Genomic DNA, 15,900 nt, shown 5'->3' on the forward strand with positions numbered 1-15,900 from the left:
GATCTTCCAGATGTTGAACTGACGAGCTCTGATTAGGCACTGGACAAGCAGTCCAAGAGTGGGAAGGCATTTAACTTAACATATATTGAAGCTGACCCCATGCCCGTCCTTGATCACAACTAAACCCTCACTAAATGGTCACATCACCAGAAGTGAGAATGGGAAATCACTAGAGAGTAGTGGGAACTAATTATATCCCAAACTAAGGACACCATGACCAATTTTAGCTTATTTTTGATGTCCTGGCTAAAACCAGTTAACTCGCACAACCTCGTAATTGAACAATGGTTTTTATGGCAGAGAGCTGACTGGGTATGGGGGAGGTGGGCAGGGAAGGGCTGTTTTAAGAAAGCCTTTGAGAAGTGAAGCAATTGGCCTTTCTGTATGGATTACACCTTTCTAATCTGCCCTAGAGTTGTCTCTATTTTAGCCTCCAGAGCAATGAAGCTCTTTGAAATATAGGCAAATAAACTTTCATCCTAAGATCTGATTAGCCTGTCCCCGAAACATTTTGAAAATGACATTTCAAACATCTGGGTGAGGATTATTCCCAAAAGATATTTAGCTTTTTTTTTAAAGAAACAGAGGCATCTGTTTAAATACAGATTAGCAAACCAAGTTGGTTGTAGCTTCTCCTCATTGGAAGTAGGACAGGCTGGCTGCAACAGTGCGTTATCACTCCTCAGTGTTTGATTTGCTTCCCACTAGCTTTCCACCCTCCAGCAAATAACAACCCTCCTCCCTATCAAAGAAATTACTGAAGACAATTAATAGATAGACAATGAAATTTGTTTCCAGATAAATCACAGCAGTTTAAGTCTCCAAAGCCACGCCTAAATATACTTGGGTGGGGAAAGAAACAACCAATAATTTAAAAATTTATATAAAAGAGTACTCAATTATTTTTTCCAATTAAGGGGCAATTTAGGGTGGCCAGTCCACCTACCCTGCACATATTTGGGTTGTGGGGGTGAGACCCCCGCAGACACTGGGAGAATGTGCAAACACCACACAGACAGTGAGCCATGGCCGGGATCAAACCTGGGTCTTCATGCTAATCACTGCGCCACCATGCTGCCTGGAACCTCAGAACTAACAGCAAGAGTTCACATGCATTACCCACCACGTTAAAAAAAAAACTTATGCTGTATAATGGGCCACAACTTCAAATCAAATGGGAAGCTCAGGATTTATTAATAAACTACTGGAAGAAGAGACTTTGAAATTAGGTAAAGTATATAACCACTTAATGAGGTACATAAAGGTTCATTACAAACTTTGAGAAAACAGTGAAGTACTTGTCCTCAAAATGGCTTGATTCCATTCGTAGCTCTCTTGTACCCAATCAGCAGATAATTTAAGATGCCCCTCAAATGCAGTACTAAAATGTTGCATTGCTAGAGATGCTGTCTTGGAGTTGGACATTAAAGCAAGGCCGTTTCAGCTGAAGTGAATTTACAACCCCATAGTTATCATGGAATAAGCAGGTTGTTCTTCAGTAACTGAAACCAACTGATTTACCAGTCACTGGTCTCATTTTCCTTTTGAGAACTGTGTGGAAATTAGTTGCTGCATATGTATGCACAAGTGAGTGAGTAGCATGGTGGCACAGTGGTTAGCACTTCGGCCTCAAGAGCACAAGGGACCATGGTTCAATTCCGGCCTTGGGGGACGGTTTCTGGAGTCTGCATTTTCTCCCCGTGCTTGTGCCTGGGTGCTCCGGTTTCCCCCCAGTCCAAAGATGTGCAGGTTAAATGGATTGGCCATACTCTGGTAGTAATAGATTTATTTGAGAATTTGGAGGCAGTTTCATCAGCACTTCGGGTTGGGGGCAGGGTCAAGGGAAATGCCAATTTGGGTGAACCATAAATTTGAACCAGGGAGGTGGGACAGAAATTTAGGGAGATGGGAGGAGAAAGGAATTAGGACATTAAAATATTTGTTTCTTGGGGGCCTTGGTTCTTGGTTTGCGGGATTGAAGGAGCTGAGAGCGAAGTATGGGCTGGAGCAGGGGGAAATATTTAGATACATGCAGGTTCGAGACTGCCAGAAAGGAGATACAGAGCTCCTGGCAGAGCCAGCTTCCACATTGCTGGAGCTGGTGCTGACGACAGGGGACTAGAGAAGGGGGTAGTATCGGCAGTTTACGGGGCTATTTTGGTGGAGGAGAAGGCGACACTAGAAGAGATCAAGGCAAAGTGGGAGGAAGAGTTGGGCGAGGGCATGGAGGAAGGGTTCTGGTGTGAGGTGCTCCAGAGGGTGAATGCCTCCACCTCGTGAGAGGGGTTGGGGCTGATACAGCTGAAGTTGGTGTATAGAGCACACCTTACAAGGGAGAGAATGAGCCAGCTCTTTGAGGGGGTAGAAGGTGTGTGTGAATGTTGCGCAGGCCCCGCAAACCATGTTCATATGTTTTGGTCCAGTCCAAAACTGGAGGGTTACTGGAAGTTTTTTTTAGGGTAATCATTAAAGTGGTGCACGTGAAACTGGTCCCAGGCGCGGAGGCAGATGTTGTAGCCTTCGCCTCATTGATCGTCCGAAGGCAGATCCGGTTAGGGTGGAGATCAACCTCTCCATCCTGTTCCCTGGCATGGCGGGGGGACCTGCTGGAATTCTTGACGCTTGAAAAAGGTCAAATTTGAACTGAGGGGAAGGACAGAGGGGTTTTATAATTCATGGACGTTATTCATTATGCATTTTCAAAAATTGGATTACATCAAATATTGGGGGGGCTGGGAGGGAGAGGGGCTGTATGTGTCAACAGTGACTATGGGTAATTCCCAATTCTTTTTTGTCATTTGTTTATGTTCACATGTGGGCTAATGTTTGGGGTTTGGTGGGATCGTTGTTATTGATATGGGGATTGACATTACATTCGTTACTGATTATTGTTGGGTGTAAATTTGGGAGAAAATGTGAAAAAGGAGAATAAAAATACATTTTTTTAAAAATAGACTGGCCATGCTAAAGTGCCCCTGGGTGCCCAAAAGGTTAGGTGCGGTTACTGGGTTACGGGGATGGGGTGGAGGCATGGGTACTCTTTCCTAGGGCCGGTACAGATTCAATGGCCTCCTTCTGCTCTGTAGGGATTCTATGATTCTAAGTAATTGGTTGCGAAGCGCAGAAATCCTGGTGAAATATTAAGACGCCACATAAATGGTATTGTTGCTAAATTGGTGTAAAGAACCCGCAAAAGATCCAAGTTTGCAAGATGCTCAATTTATACGATTTGGTAAATTGAGCTATTTTCTGCAGGTTATTCCAAAAACTAACCAACGAGATCTACAGTATATGACAGTACGTCAAACAGAAACTCCGGCTCCATCAACAACCTGCTTTACTCAATGCCTTTAATGCAAAGTTTGGTTAAAAGGGTAGCTAAAAGCAGAGTGCCTGTCGTCACAACACTAAAGATCGCAAAATCACTGGAGTTCAGAAGAATGAGGGGGGGGGGGGGGGGGGGGGGGGGGGGTTTCATAGAGACTTATAAAATTGTAACAGGATTAGACAGGGTAGATGCAGGGAAGATATTACCAATGATGGGTGCGTCCAGAACCAGAGGTCACAGCCTGAGGAACCAGGGTAAACCATTTCAGACTTGCCAGGGGTAAACACTTACAAGGAGAAGCATTGGATACCATTTTGTGAAAAACTGGATTGATACGCTATGGAAAACAGCCCCCATTTTGCAATCGTATACCGTCATTTGTACTGGACTTTTTTTCCCTCCAATTCACAGGAAATGACGTTTCCAATTTTGGGCACTCAGAAATGAGAATCTAGACGAGGCCGCAGATGAGATGTTGGAAGAAAAGGAAGAGGCGAGAATACAGGATAGAGATTTATCTCTAATACCCCCAACAACAAATCCAGGAACAACAATACGCCCAGACAGTATAAATTCTTCAACTCCAGAAGGAATATTCAAGTGCACATGGCTGTTGCAAATGATTCCTAAAATTTCTGTCCTAACTTGCCCGAACAAATTCCCAACCAATTTAAGGAAGCCGGTCCATTCAACAACTGAATTTACAATTAACGCAAAGACACCGCCAATTTTATTTTGTAAGCATATGGAACTGCTCCCTCCATCACCATCACAACCTCCAGCACTTCATATTTAAAACGGACGGAACACTATCCATTTCCTCTTCAACTCCCACTCCATAAATTGCTAAACAATTCTTGCACACTCACCTGCCTGGTCTGAGTGCTCAAATAAGGCTCAAAGTCATCGTCGTTTAGTGCATCCTTTTGATGAACAGCTCCATTTTGCACTATAATGAAATTGGAGGAAAAGATTTAGTGAAAACTGGAAATCCTATTTGGCCATTACAGCAGTTACCCGTCAATAGTACTAGCCTCAAAATATGAAATTAAATGCTGAATCTGGTAAGCAAGAGCTGAAATAGAATTTGATGAAGGCAAAACTCTTGACTTTTTTAAAACACTTTTTGCTGGCCCTCCAGTTGTATCCTCTCATGAAGTCCTAAGTCTAGATAGCAACACTCAACAAGCAGGGAATCAGACACCTACTCCAGCACTTCCAACCAAGGGTCTGGTCAGCATGACTCACTGGCTCACCATGCAGTGTATTTAGTTAGTAGGCCAGACAAGCGTGTGGTGCAGCCCTTCAAAGATACAACATTCTTGCCAGGATAACAAGCTCAAGGCCTATGAATAGCAGCTTGGCTTTCTCATCACATGTTTTCTTTAACTGTGTATATTCTCAATCACAAATCCCAGATATCTTTCAGTGATAATAGCCTCAACCAGCTCTTTCAATAAACACAGCTTACTGGTTGTGGTAAAACAGAGGGTGCCATTACACAGTTGCTTTTACATCAACTGCAGGTTTCAAGAAAGAAAATGAAATGAGCAGAACTCTTCACTGAGTCAGCTGATCAATACACCACCTTGTGTGTTGCTTAGTCAGACACCTGAAAGTTCCAATCTATGCCAGAATGCAAGTGAGAGGTTCCAAAGCAGCCCAGGGCGACAAAGCATTGAATCATTCACTGTTACTGCCCCTGATCACTATTCATCTCACCTACTGGAATGTGCTCAACTATGGTATTAGTTATATTGAGGATTTCATCCAATAGTGATGGCCCTTCCAGTCGAACAACATGTTTAACATCCCGACTAGCACACAGGGGCTAGCCAATTGAAATGGTATCCTAGTGAGTCAGCACAGTTTAGGAATCTTGCAAAGCATACCGAGGCACAGCACAATACACATTCTAAAATCATACTATGCACGCCACAATTTTAATCAGGACGAGTAAATTATCTCTTTTAAGTAAGCCAGTGACTCCAGAAAGCCCTGTACTAAACAGAAATGTTTTACAACCAACATGTTTTTACAAACATAAAATGTACAGCAATAGAAGCACGTGTGTCTGCTGCCCAAGTGTTTATAGTTCAAACAGCAAAGCTAGCTGAGGATCCAGAAGGACTTTTCCACAGACTAGATCCTAAAGATCATATTAATTTATCAGACAAGTTGAGTAACGTGACTTGGTCAATCAAAAAGGCTTTTTACTTTAATTCACCACATGAATTGCGGCCATTGAGATCTGCTTCTACATTAATAGTTTCCTCATTTACTGTGCTTATTTAAACTTGAAGATCGTGACCCATTAGCATTTTAGTACAGCAATGCACAAGCAAAAGATGAATGCTTTTGGAATGGCCTCACCGAAAGGGAATGTTGGAAATTGTCTAGAAAGGTTAGGGTGATTTAACACTAAAGTAATTAACTTGTGATGGGCAGGGGACACATTTTGGATGGCTGGAAAATCAATTACCTCTCAAATGAACATTCTGCATCAAATAATGATTGGTTGCCATATATCTATGATTAAGGGCAGCATTGTCATGCAAACAGTGGTTACTTATTTTTCCCAGAGCTGCATCAAAATACTTTGCACCTCTAAAACTGGACATGAATGAGCCTTCTCCAAATGAATGGGTATTGACATGTCCGTGGCTTCTTGCGAGAAAAGGGCCATATGAAAACAAAAGCCAAGAATGGGAAGACTTTTAACAGAGTGGAAACAAAGGGCATGCAGCCCCAGGACTTGGGAGAGGAAAAGCACAATAGCAATGATCTTTGGTTGGCTATTTAAAATATCAAAGCTATCAATTCACAACTGAGCTCTACAAAACATTTGCAGCATAATTATGCCAAAGAATTGCAGCTAAAAAAGCCAATCTTTCAAACAGCAGAAAGTTAAAAATAATCTATAAAATTTACGTAGAGGCTATATTTTTAAATGGACAACTGCAGTGTAAAAATTCGATTGCAACACATATCAAACTCATTCAACAAAAATGGTGAAATGTTCTCCCCTCCCCCCCATTCAAGGAGTGTCTTGCAACTATAAATGTGTTTAATTGTACTTAAAAACTCTGCTCTGGTGTTAAATGTACATGCTTTGACAAATTGAAAACCCGAAACCTCTGAAAGTACAAGTTACGAGCAACAATGCAATTGTTCTGTTGTAAAAATGCAATCTACAATGAAGGATGTAAATGAAATGCATTAGTCATTCTTCCTGTTCATTGGGGGGGGGGGGGGGGGGATGTGCATTTTATATCGGGGATCTCTGTACAAAATTAAATTCTCATCGCAGATTTCCCGTTCCCACCCTTGGGGGGGGGGGGGGGGAGGAGACGGGGGGGGAAAGAAAATTAAGGTCGAGGCGGTTAAAACTCAAAGTACATTGGAGACTTGGCCCTTACTCGAGCCCCAGGTTTTGAGGCCTGTGCTGCTTTCCTTCCCCTAAACACAGGAAACCTCCCTCAACAGATCCGAAGCAGCGAGGAGGGGAATTGATTCTAAATAAAGTCCCCCTCCTCCCCACCCCCCGCCCTCCACCCGCGGCCGAGCCACCATTTTAAAATAAAACACACCGGACAGCCCCAAGCTGCAGGGAGGAGGCCGCATTTTCTTACCTTTATTTCCTTGGCCTTTCGGTCTCTGCGCCATTCGGTTTCCGAGCGGAGAGGGAGAGAGAGGTTTTAAAAAAAAAAGAGGAAAGATCATTAATCGAGTGCCAAGGCTGCGGCCCCCGTGTAAAGGGAAGGGGTGGTGGTGCTGGGAAGGGGCGAAATAATCCACAAACTGGGGCTGGTCTCATATCCTTACCTGGTCCAGGACGCTGGTGGCCGACATTTCTTCATGAACCGAGGTCGGGGGGGTGGGGAAGGGGAGGGGAGGGGGGGAAATAAGAGCGAGTCCCGAGGCTGTGGGCTAGACTCCAGCGGCCTTGCAACAGCGCGCCGACTGAACGGAAGAGGGGGGGTGCAGGAGGGCGCCGCGCGGCTGGGGATTTATTTTTTTTCTCTCTGACCGACCGAGCAGACTGGCACCCGGTGGATCGATCCGCGCTGGAGGGGTGGGGGGGGTTTATTGTGTTAAAAACAAAACTGGGCCGACCACCCGCTTCGGAGTGCCGGTGCCGCTTGCTCGCTCGCTGGCAATCTCTCTCTCTCTCTCTCTCTCTCCCTCCTCACACAATGGCCGAGCCGCTCACATGGGCCGCAGCGGAAACCCAGCTACAAGAGCGCCGCCCGCCCCGCACATCGGCTCATCCCAAACCCTCCCCCTTCGGATCACAGCGGCCCCAACTCCTGCGCTTTTCCCGCCGCAGCGCCGCCTGCCGTCCGGGAGGACTACCCTCCAGACAAGCCCCACCCACCCCAAAAAACCTGACGCCCTTTTGCATTACCCCCCTGCCCGCCGACAGGATTTGTACGTGTGCCACGGGGTATCTCACGAGGCGGCACACATCTCAGATAAACACAAAATACTGCGGGTGCTGGAAATTTGAGATTCAAACAGAACGGAGATCCGTAGAAGGATGCCCAAAGATGTGCAGGTTTCGTGGATGGGACACTCTTTTGAGGTCAACTAAATAGAAGAAAGGACGTAAACCGAGGGCCAAAGCAACAAGGGCCGCTCCTGTTAGGGGCAATGCCCGAACGTCCTCCCCGTGTGTGCGTGGGTTTCCTCCGGGTGCTCTGGTTTCCTCCCACAGTCCAAAGATGTGCGGGTTAGGTGGATTGGCCATGCTAAATTGCCCGTAGTGTCCTAAAAAGTAAGGTTAAGGGGGGGGGGGGGGGGGTGGGGTTGTTGGGTTACGGGTATAGGGTGGATACGTGGGTTTGAGTAGGGTGATCATTGCTCGGCACAACATCGAGGGCCGAAGGGCCTGTTCTGTGCTGTACTGTTCTATGTTCTATGTAACAAAGGTCAAGGGAAACTTAAAAACATCAAATGAGAGTGCAATTAAAGGGGCAATAAAGCACTCCAACCCCTGCGGTGCCCACCAGGCATGGAAGGCCTTGTTGATGGTGTCCGTGGACGCCGCATGAAGTCTTTCAAGGGTCACCCAACCGCAAATGTAGCCGTGGGATAGGGGCAGACAGTCTGATTGGACGACCCCTTCTGTCGCCCAAAGCGTGGACCTATAAATGCCGTGCTTTGCCAGGCCCAGGAGCAGGTTCACAAAGAGGTTCTCTGCCCCTGTCCACACCGGGTGCCCGTAGATCAGGTGCGTCAAGTGCAAATAAACTTCAACAAAAGATTTGTCAAAAAACAAAAAAGGATGTGCAGCCTATAACACATAACATAGACATGGTCCATGGACTCTATAAGGCCGCACAAATGTCAGGCTTCTTGGGGTCCGTGAACCAGTGCAATCAGTAATTGTATGGCACTGCTGTATGCAACACCCTCCACCCCATGTCCAAGATCGAAGGGGAGGACTCCTCCATAGAGAGAGATCCAGTGGGGACCTCTGCCACCAGATGGCATGAAGGCACGCCATGACATATCCGGGCAACGGGCGAGGGTAAGGAGGTGAAGGGTGTGCAGCTACAGCACGTACAGGAAACCCCTCCACGCAGTGCAAAAAGGCACGCAGGGCATTTCCGTGAGGCAACTAGGATCGTGGGGCCCCAGCCTCTGAGCGAAGTTTCAGGGCCTGGGGCCAATGTGGAATTCTGTCCAAAGTTTGGTTTCGCTCAGACATTATGCCACCGCACACCGTGTCCTCTAGACCATGAGTGACATCGGGTCTGAGCGCGACCGTTTTGAGGTCTCGGATGGCATTGGCCACAATCTGGACATCCACCGCCGCTCGTTGGGCTAACTCGTGGGGTGTCATCTAGCCCACTCCTCCACAACCCAGTACGCCCCCGATTCTGGTCACCCCAGCAGCCACAGCTCGCTCCTCTGCCAGCCACTCGAAATGGTATTGATGGAGGTGCAGATCCCTGAGTAGTGGCTCCCTGAAGACAGCCACCACTCCTGTCGGGGGAGAGCTGCGGTGCGAGGCGACCATGCTCCAGGCTTTGAGAAGGTCTGAGGTGGGCAGCGCCTGCACAGGGTAACGGACACCCTGCAGATCTATGAACAGGAGCTGCACGCCATAGTTCAGACCGTGCACCTGGCGGAAGAAATGCGTCGCCAGGGCACACCAATGTGGAAGAGACTCAATGTAAAGGTAATGCAGGGTCTGAAAGCGGAAAGCTGCCACCTGGGTACAAAGACATATCAGCACCTGGCTGCCCTCCCTAAGCAGGAGACCTCAGCAGCATCCCAGTGCAGTATCTTTATCCCAGAAGATCTCCACAAGCATTCTCTGGAACTTTGTTTTAAAACATAATTTATTCAAGGTATTTGCATATAAACAAACAAAAGCAGAAGAACAACCAAACATTATAAACAACCACCACCCACTCCCCCCTGCTCCTCTAATACCGCCCACTTCTCCCATCCTACCTTCCCCATTTTAACTCCCTTACCCCTCCCCCCATTCACCCCCGCCACGCTGACACCTTAAAATCCCTTAAAGAAACCAATGAACAGCTTCCACCTCCGGATGAACCCATCCGCCGACCCGCTCAAGATGAATTTGACCTTCTCCAGCCTCAGGAATTCTGTCACTCTCCGACTACCCCGCTTTTGGTGGCTCCGAGTCCCACCACCCAAGCAAGATCTGTCCCTGGGCTATCAGGGAGGCAAAGACCAAGACAGTGGCCTCCCTCAGCCCCTGGACTCCCAGGTCTTCCAAAACCCCACCTCTGGACTCGGGACCACCTCCAGCCCCAGCACCTCGGACATCATGACCGCAAACCCCTGCTGGAACTCCTTCAACCTTGGACATGCCCAGAACATGTGGACGTGATTCGTGGACACCCCACAGCTATCCTCTACCCCGTCAAAGAACCTACTCATCCTTACTACCATTATATGTGCCCTATGTAATAATAATAATAATCTTTATTATTGTCACAAAGTCGGCTTACATTAACACTGCAATGAAGTTACTGCGAAAAGCTCCTAGTTGCCACATTCCGGAGCCTGTTCGGGTACACAGGGAGAATTCAGAATGTCCAATTCACCTAACAAGCATTTATTTCAGGACTAGTGGGAGGAAATCGGAGCACCTGGAGGAAACCCACGCAGACACAGGGAGGATGTGCAGACTCCGCACAGACAGTGACCCAAGCCGGAATTGAACCGAGGACCCAGGTGCTGTGAAGCAACAGTGCTAACCCCTATGCTACAGTGTATTACCTTGTGCTGAATGAGGCTTAGCCTCGCACATGACGAGGACGCATTCACCCTCCGCAGGGCCTCAGCCAACATCTTGGCCCCGAAATTCCCTCCCAGCTCGTTCTCCCACTTGTGTTATGTATCCATCACCAGGGTCCCCTCCAAATCCATCAACTCCTTGCAGACCTAGGACACCTTTCTCTGCCCTATCTCATCCATCGACAGCACCGTGTCCTGCAACCCCAGGGGCAGCAGCCCAGGAAGGTACGGCACCTCTCTCCTAACAAAATCCCAGACTTGCTGGTACCTGAACCCAATCCCCTTGAGCAGCTCGTACTCTTCCTCCATGTCCTCCAACTTTGCAAATTTGCCCCCTATGAACAGATCACCAAATTGCTCAATCCCTGCCTGCCGCCACCCCAAAACATTCCCCCCCCCCCCCCCACACCCCCGGTGCAAACCTATGGTTATCGCAGATTGGTGCCCACACCAAGGCACCCTCCAGCCCCAAGTGCTGCCTCCATAGTCCCCACACCCTTAGTGCCGACACCACCACTGGACTCACGGAGTACCTGGCCGGCAGAACAGCAGAGGCACTGATAACAAAGCCCTCAATGCCGTTTCCCTACACAATGCAGCCTCCATCCGAGCTTACGACAACCCTTCCCCCACAACACATTTCCTAACTATAACGATATTCGCGACCCAGTAGTAGTTCATCATCTTCAGCAGCAGCACCAGCCCCCGCTCCAGAAAAACCCTCCAAACCCACGGGGTCTTCCCCGTCCACACAAACCCAGATATCAGAGCATTAACCTTCTTTAAAAACGATTTCAGGACACAAATTGGGAGGTTCTGAAACACAAAAAGTAACCTTGGCAGCACCGTAATTTTTATTGTCTGCATCTGCCCTGCTAGCGCATCCCACCTCCAAAAGTCCCCTTTCATCTGCTCCATCATCCGAGCTAGGTTTAACTTGGATAGCTGCACCCAACCCCGAGTCACCTGGATGCCCAAATATCTAAAGCTCATCCCCACCACCCTGAACGGCAGCTCCCCCAACCTCCTCTCCCGCCCTCTAGTCTCAATCACATATTCAATTTGTCCCCGGGGAACCGGCCAAACTCCTCCAAAATCCCCATAATGTCCCCGAACCTGCCCAATGGGTCTGCGATATATAACAACAGGTCGTCCGCAAATAATGAGACCGTGAGCTCGATGCCCCCCACGCCACCTGCTCAATCCCTCTCCAGTCCCTCGACACCCTAAGTGCCACTGCCAGCAGCTCTGTTTCCAAGGCAAAAAGCAACGGGCAGAGCGGGCTCCCAGGCCTCATACATCGATACAGCCCAAAATAACCCAAACTTACACATTTCGTCCTCACACTTGTTACCGGCGCCTTGTACAGCAACCGGACCTAGTCCACAAACCCCTGTCTGAACCCAAATCACCCCAAAACATCCAGCAGATACTCCAACTCCACCCGATCAAATGCCTTCACCATGTCCATCGCCATTTACCTACTGCCCCTCTGAAGGCATCATGGTTACATTGAGCAACCTCCTCATGTTCCCTGCCAACTGTCTCCCCTTCGCAAAACCCATTTGATCCTCGCCTATCACCCTGGGATGCAGTCCTCGATTTGCGAAGCCAACACCTTCCCCAACAGCTTGGCGTCTACATTCAGTAACAATATCAGGTGGTACAACCCACACTGCTCCAGACCCCTGTCCGCCAGGGGCTCAGACTTGTATAGATTTCTGCAGAACAGTTCAAACACGCCATTCACCCCCTACGGGTCCAACATCGCCATGCCCTTATCATCCTTCACTCTGCCAATCTCCCTCGCTGCCTCTTGCTTCCTCAACTGGTGGGCCAACATCCCAAAGCTCCACAGGTCCACCGCCCCCCCCCCCGTGCTCCATGAACACCTTCACACCACTGCCCACACCGTCATCAACTTCGGACTCAACCAGTCCAAGCTCGTTCTTTAACCGTATTAAACTCCATAATCAACCGGTGGGAGTCTAAGTCAGGAATCTTCCCTGACACCAGCCTCATAAAATCTACGTCATCCCAATTTGGGCCATAATCGTTTACCAAAAATACCAGCATTCCCTCCAACTTTGCACTAACCCCACACCTGCCTCCTGACAACCCTGGGAACACTTAATGAACAGCACCAAATCCGACCACCGGTCGAGGGCTAGCTGCACTCGGTCTCAGCAACTTCGGTTTGTCGTGGCACAGTGGTTAGCATTGCTGCCTAAGGCACTGAGGACCTGGGTTTGAATCCCGGCCCTGGGTCACTGTCTGTATGGAGTTTGCACATTCTCCCCGTGTCTGCGTGGGTTTCACCCCCACAACCCAAAAAATGTGCAGGGTAGGTGGATTGGCCATGCTAAATTGCCCCTTAATTGGATAAAATAATTGGGTACTCTAAATTTATTTTTTAAAAACTGCGGGTTGTCTGTAGAAAATCACAGAGTTCCCCTGGGGAACGAGGGAGTTGACTGCCTCGCTACAGATGGACTCAAAATCTTCCCCCCGTGATCCCCACTGAACAGACATCCTCATCCAGGCAGCCGCCGTCTGGGATCGAGTTAAATGTGGCGGACGGCGCGGACCCACCAACCAACCCTGGGTCTGCCTCGATCCCACCCCCCGGATCATCGACAGACTGGTTCCTCGCAGGCTCCTCTGGGAGTATCAGGCCAGAGGCAGGCGGTGGCTCAGACCTTAGCTCCTCTTGTCACACTGGTCCACCGGACAGATCTGGGAACAATTCCGGGAAAAGCTCTAGAATGAAGATTGAGGCACTCGGCGTCAGAGGTTGCGGCGGAGGGGGGAGGGAAGCGGGCGCTCTCCATGGCAACACCACCCAATGACACTGAGTCGAGGCAGCTGGCGCAGCCCTCTGGCTTGGTGGAAACAAACTCCTTGGGGCTGTAAAACTGCACCGGGTGGAACAAGCCTTTGGGGGTCCCGCTCGCACCCAACCCCAAGGCGTCCAGCTCGGGAAGCTGCAACAGCTCAAGGGTGAATATATGTTTCTCTTTTTCAGTTTTCTTGCGGGGGAAGGGCATCAGCCTCTCTGCACCGGTGGGGGGGGGGGGGGGGGGGGGGGCTCACAATGTATTTCAACCCCCCCCCTTCAGGAAGTGGGGCCGCTTGCCGAGGTTGGTCTGTGATGAGGAAACCCCCCCCCCCCCTTGCTGACCTGTGCTGAAGCGGTGCAGGGCCCAGTAGCCTGCACTGAGGCGTCAATGGGCCCAGGATGCGGTGGAGCACCCGTGGGGCAAGTGACCCCCGAGCCGGTGTTCCGGGGAGCGGGGTTCTCCAGGCCGATGGGGTTGGAGGTGTCTGGGGAGATCCACACCTCACCTTTTTACGGTCTTGCTGCATGACGGATATCTGCCACCTCCATGCCAGCAGCTGAGGTGTCAGTAGGCGCTGGTGTGGTCTCCCCTCACAAGACATAGTACAACAACATAGTATGACGGATTATCACGGTATCTGTGACCACGGTCCCAGTAATAGCATTACCTTATTTACCACGGTGTGCATAGTAAAGAGAATGTATTAGCTAATGGACGGAAGGCATCATATTAAACCATCAATTACAGAGGATGACAAGGAGGGCAGATATATCATGGTGAGGGGTAGGCTGCAGGGAGAGAAGGTGGTGCTGGTGAACGTATATGCCCCGAATTGGGATGATGCTGGCTTCATGAGGCGCTTGTTGGGCCACATCCCGGACCTGGAGGCAGGGGGCCTGATCATGGGGGGAGATTTTAACACAGTGCTGGATCCCCCACTGGACCGGTCCAGTTCAAGGACGGGTAGGAGACCGGCGGCGGCCAAAATGCTGAGGGGATACATGGACCAGATGGGAGGGGTGGATCCCTGGAGGTTTGGGAGACCGAGAGCGCGGGAGTATTCCTTTTTCTCTCAGGTCCATAGGGTTTATTCCCGGATAGACTTTTTTGTCCTGAGCAGGGGGTTGATCCCGAGGGTGCAGGATGCCGAATATTCGGCCATAGCGATTTCGGACCATGCCCCGCACTGGATTGATTTGGAGATGGGGGAGGCATGGGACCAGCGCCCGCTCTGGCGCCTGGATGTGGGGATGCTGGCGGAGGAGGAGGTGTGTAAGAGGGTTCGGAGAAGCATTGAGGGGTATCTGGATACCAATGATACGGGGGAGGTCCAGGTGGGGATGGTCTGGGAGGCTCTGAAAGCAGTGATCCAGGGGGAGCTGATCTCCATCCGGGCCCACAGGGAAAGGAGGGAGAGGAAGGAGAGGGAGAGACTGGTGGGAGAGCTTCTGGAGGTGGACAGGAGATATGCGGAGGCACCGGAGGAAGGGTTGCTGGGAGAACGGCGCAGATTGCAGGCCAATTTTGACTTGTTGACCACCAGAAAGGTGGAGACACAGTGGAGGAGGGCGCAGGGTGCGGTATACAAGTATGGAGAGAAGGCGAGCAGGATGTTGGCGCATCAGCTCCGTAGGCGAGATGCGGCTAGGGAAATTGGGGGAGTGAAGGATGGGGGTGGAAATGTAGTGCAGAAGGGGACAGAAGTAAACGGGGTCTTTAGGGACTTTTACGAGGGATTGTACCGGTCGGAACCTCTGAGGGGGAGAGAGGGGATGGAGAGCTTCATGAACAGGCTATGTTTCCCAAGGGTTCAAGAGAGGCTGGTAGAGGGGCTGGGGGCGCCGATAGAGTTGGAGGAGCTAGTCAGGGGGATCGGGCAAATGCAGTCAGGTAAGGCCCCGGGGCCGGACGGGTTCCTGGCAGAATTTTACAAAAAATATGCGGACCTGGTGGGTCCCCTGCTGGTGCGAACTTTCAATGAGGCGTGGGAGGGGGGGGCTTTGCCCCCGACGATGTCGCGGGCACTGATCTCTTTGATCCTAAAACGGGATAAGGACCCCTTGCAGTGCGGATCATATAGGCCTATTTCACTCCTTAACGTAGACGCTAAGTTGCTGGCGAAGATCCTGGCTACCAGGATAGAGGATTGTGTGCCAGAGGTAATTCATGAAGATCAGACAGGGTTTGTCAAGGGGCGGCAGCTCAACACGAATGTGCGGAGACTGCTCAATGTTATCATGATGCCGGCAGTGGAGGGGGAGGCGGAGATAGTGGTGGCGCTGGATGCAGAGAAGGCGTTTGATAGAGTTGAGTGGGGGTACCTATGGGAGGTGCTGGAGAGGTTTGGATTTGGGGAGGGATTCATCAAATGGGTGAGGCTGCTTTACGCGGCGCCGATGGCGAGTGTAGTCACAAATGGAAGGAGATCGGAGTATTTTAGGCTTTATCGTG

At 49.8% G+C, this 15,900-nt stretch overlaps 1 protein-coding gene across 6 annotated transcripts in view; it reads right to left on the bottom strand.

The window, feature by feature from the left end:
• The window catches only part of LOC119966537 (YTH domain-containing family protein 2-like), a 32,644-nt gene extending 25,054 nt beyond the window's left edge, over window positions 1-7,590 (bottom strand). For 4 of the 6 annotated variants that reach the window (XR_005460791.1, XR_005460790.1, XM_038798396.1 and 1 more), the window contains exons 1-2: window positions 6,961-7,136; window positions 4,198-4,277 (exon numbers count right to left, since the gene is read on the bottom strand). Coding sequence is in view for 4 of the 6 variants with exons in the window: in XM_038798396.1 (XP_038654324.1) it covers window positions 4,198-4,277; window positions 6,961-7,051 (171 nt within the window). In the remaining 2 variants the exon portion in view is untranslated. The other 2 variants (XM_038798434.1, XM_038798424.1) reach the window with 2 other exon arrangements.
• Window positions 7,591-15,900: the final 8,310 nt, after the last annotated feature.

This window comes from Scyliorhinus canicula, chromosome 1, assembly GCF_902713615.1.
Source record: "Scyliorhinus canicula chromosome 1, sScyCan1.1, whole genome shotgun sequence".
Lineage (NCBI taxonomy): Eukaryota > Metazoa > Chordata > Chondrichthyes > Carcharhiniformes > Scyliorhinidae > Scyliorhinus > Scyliorhinus canicula.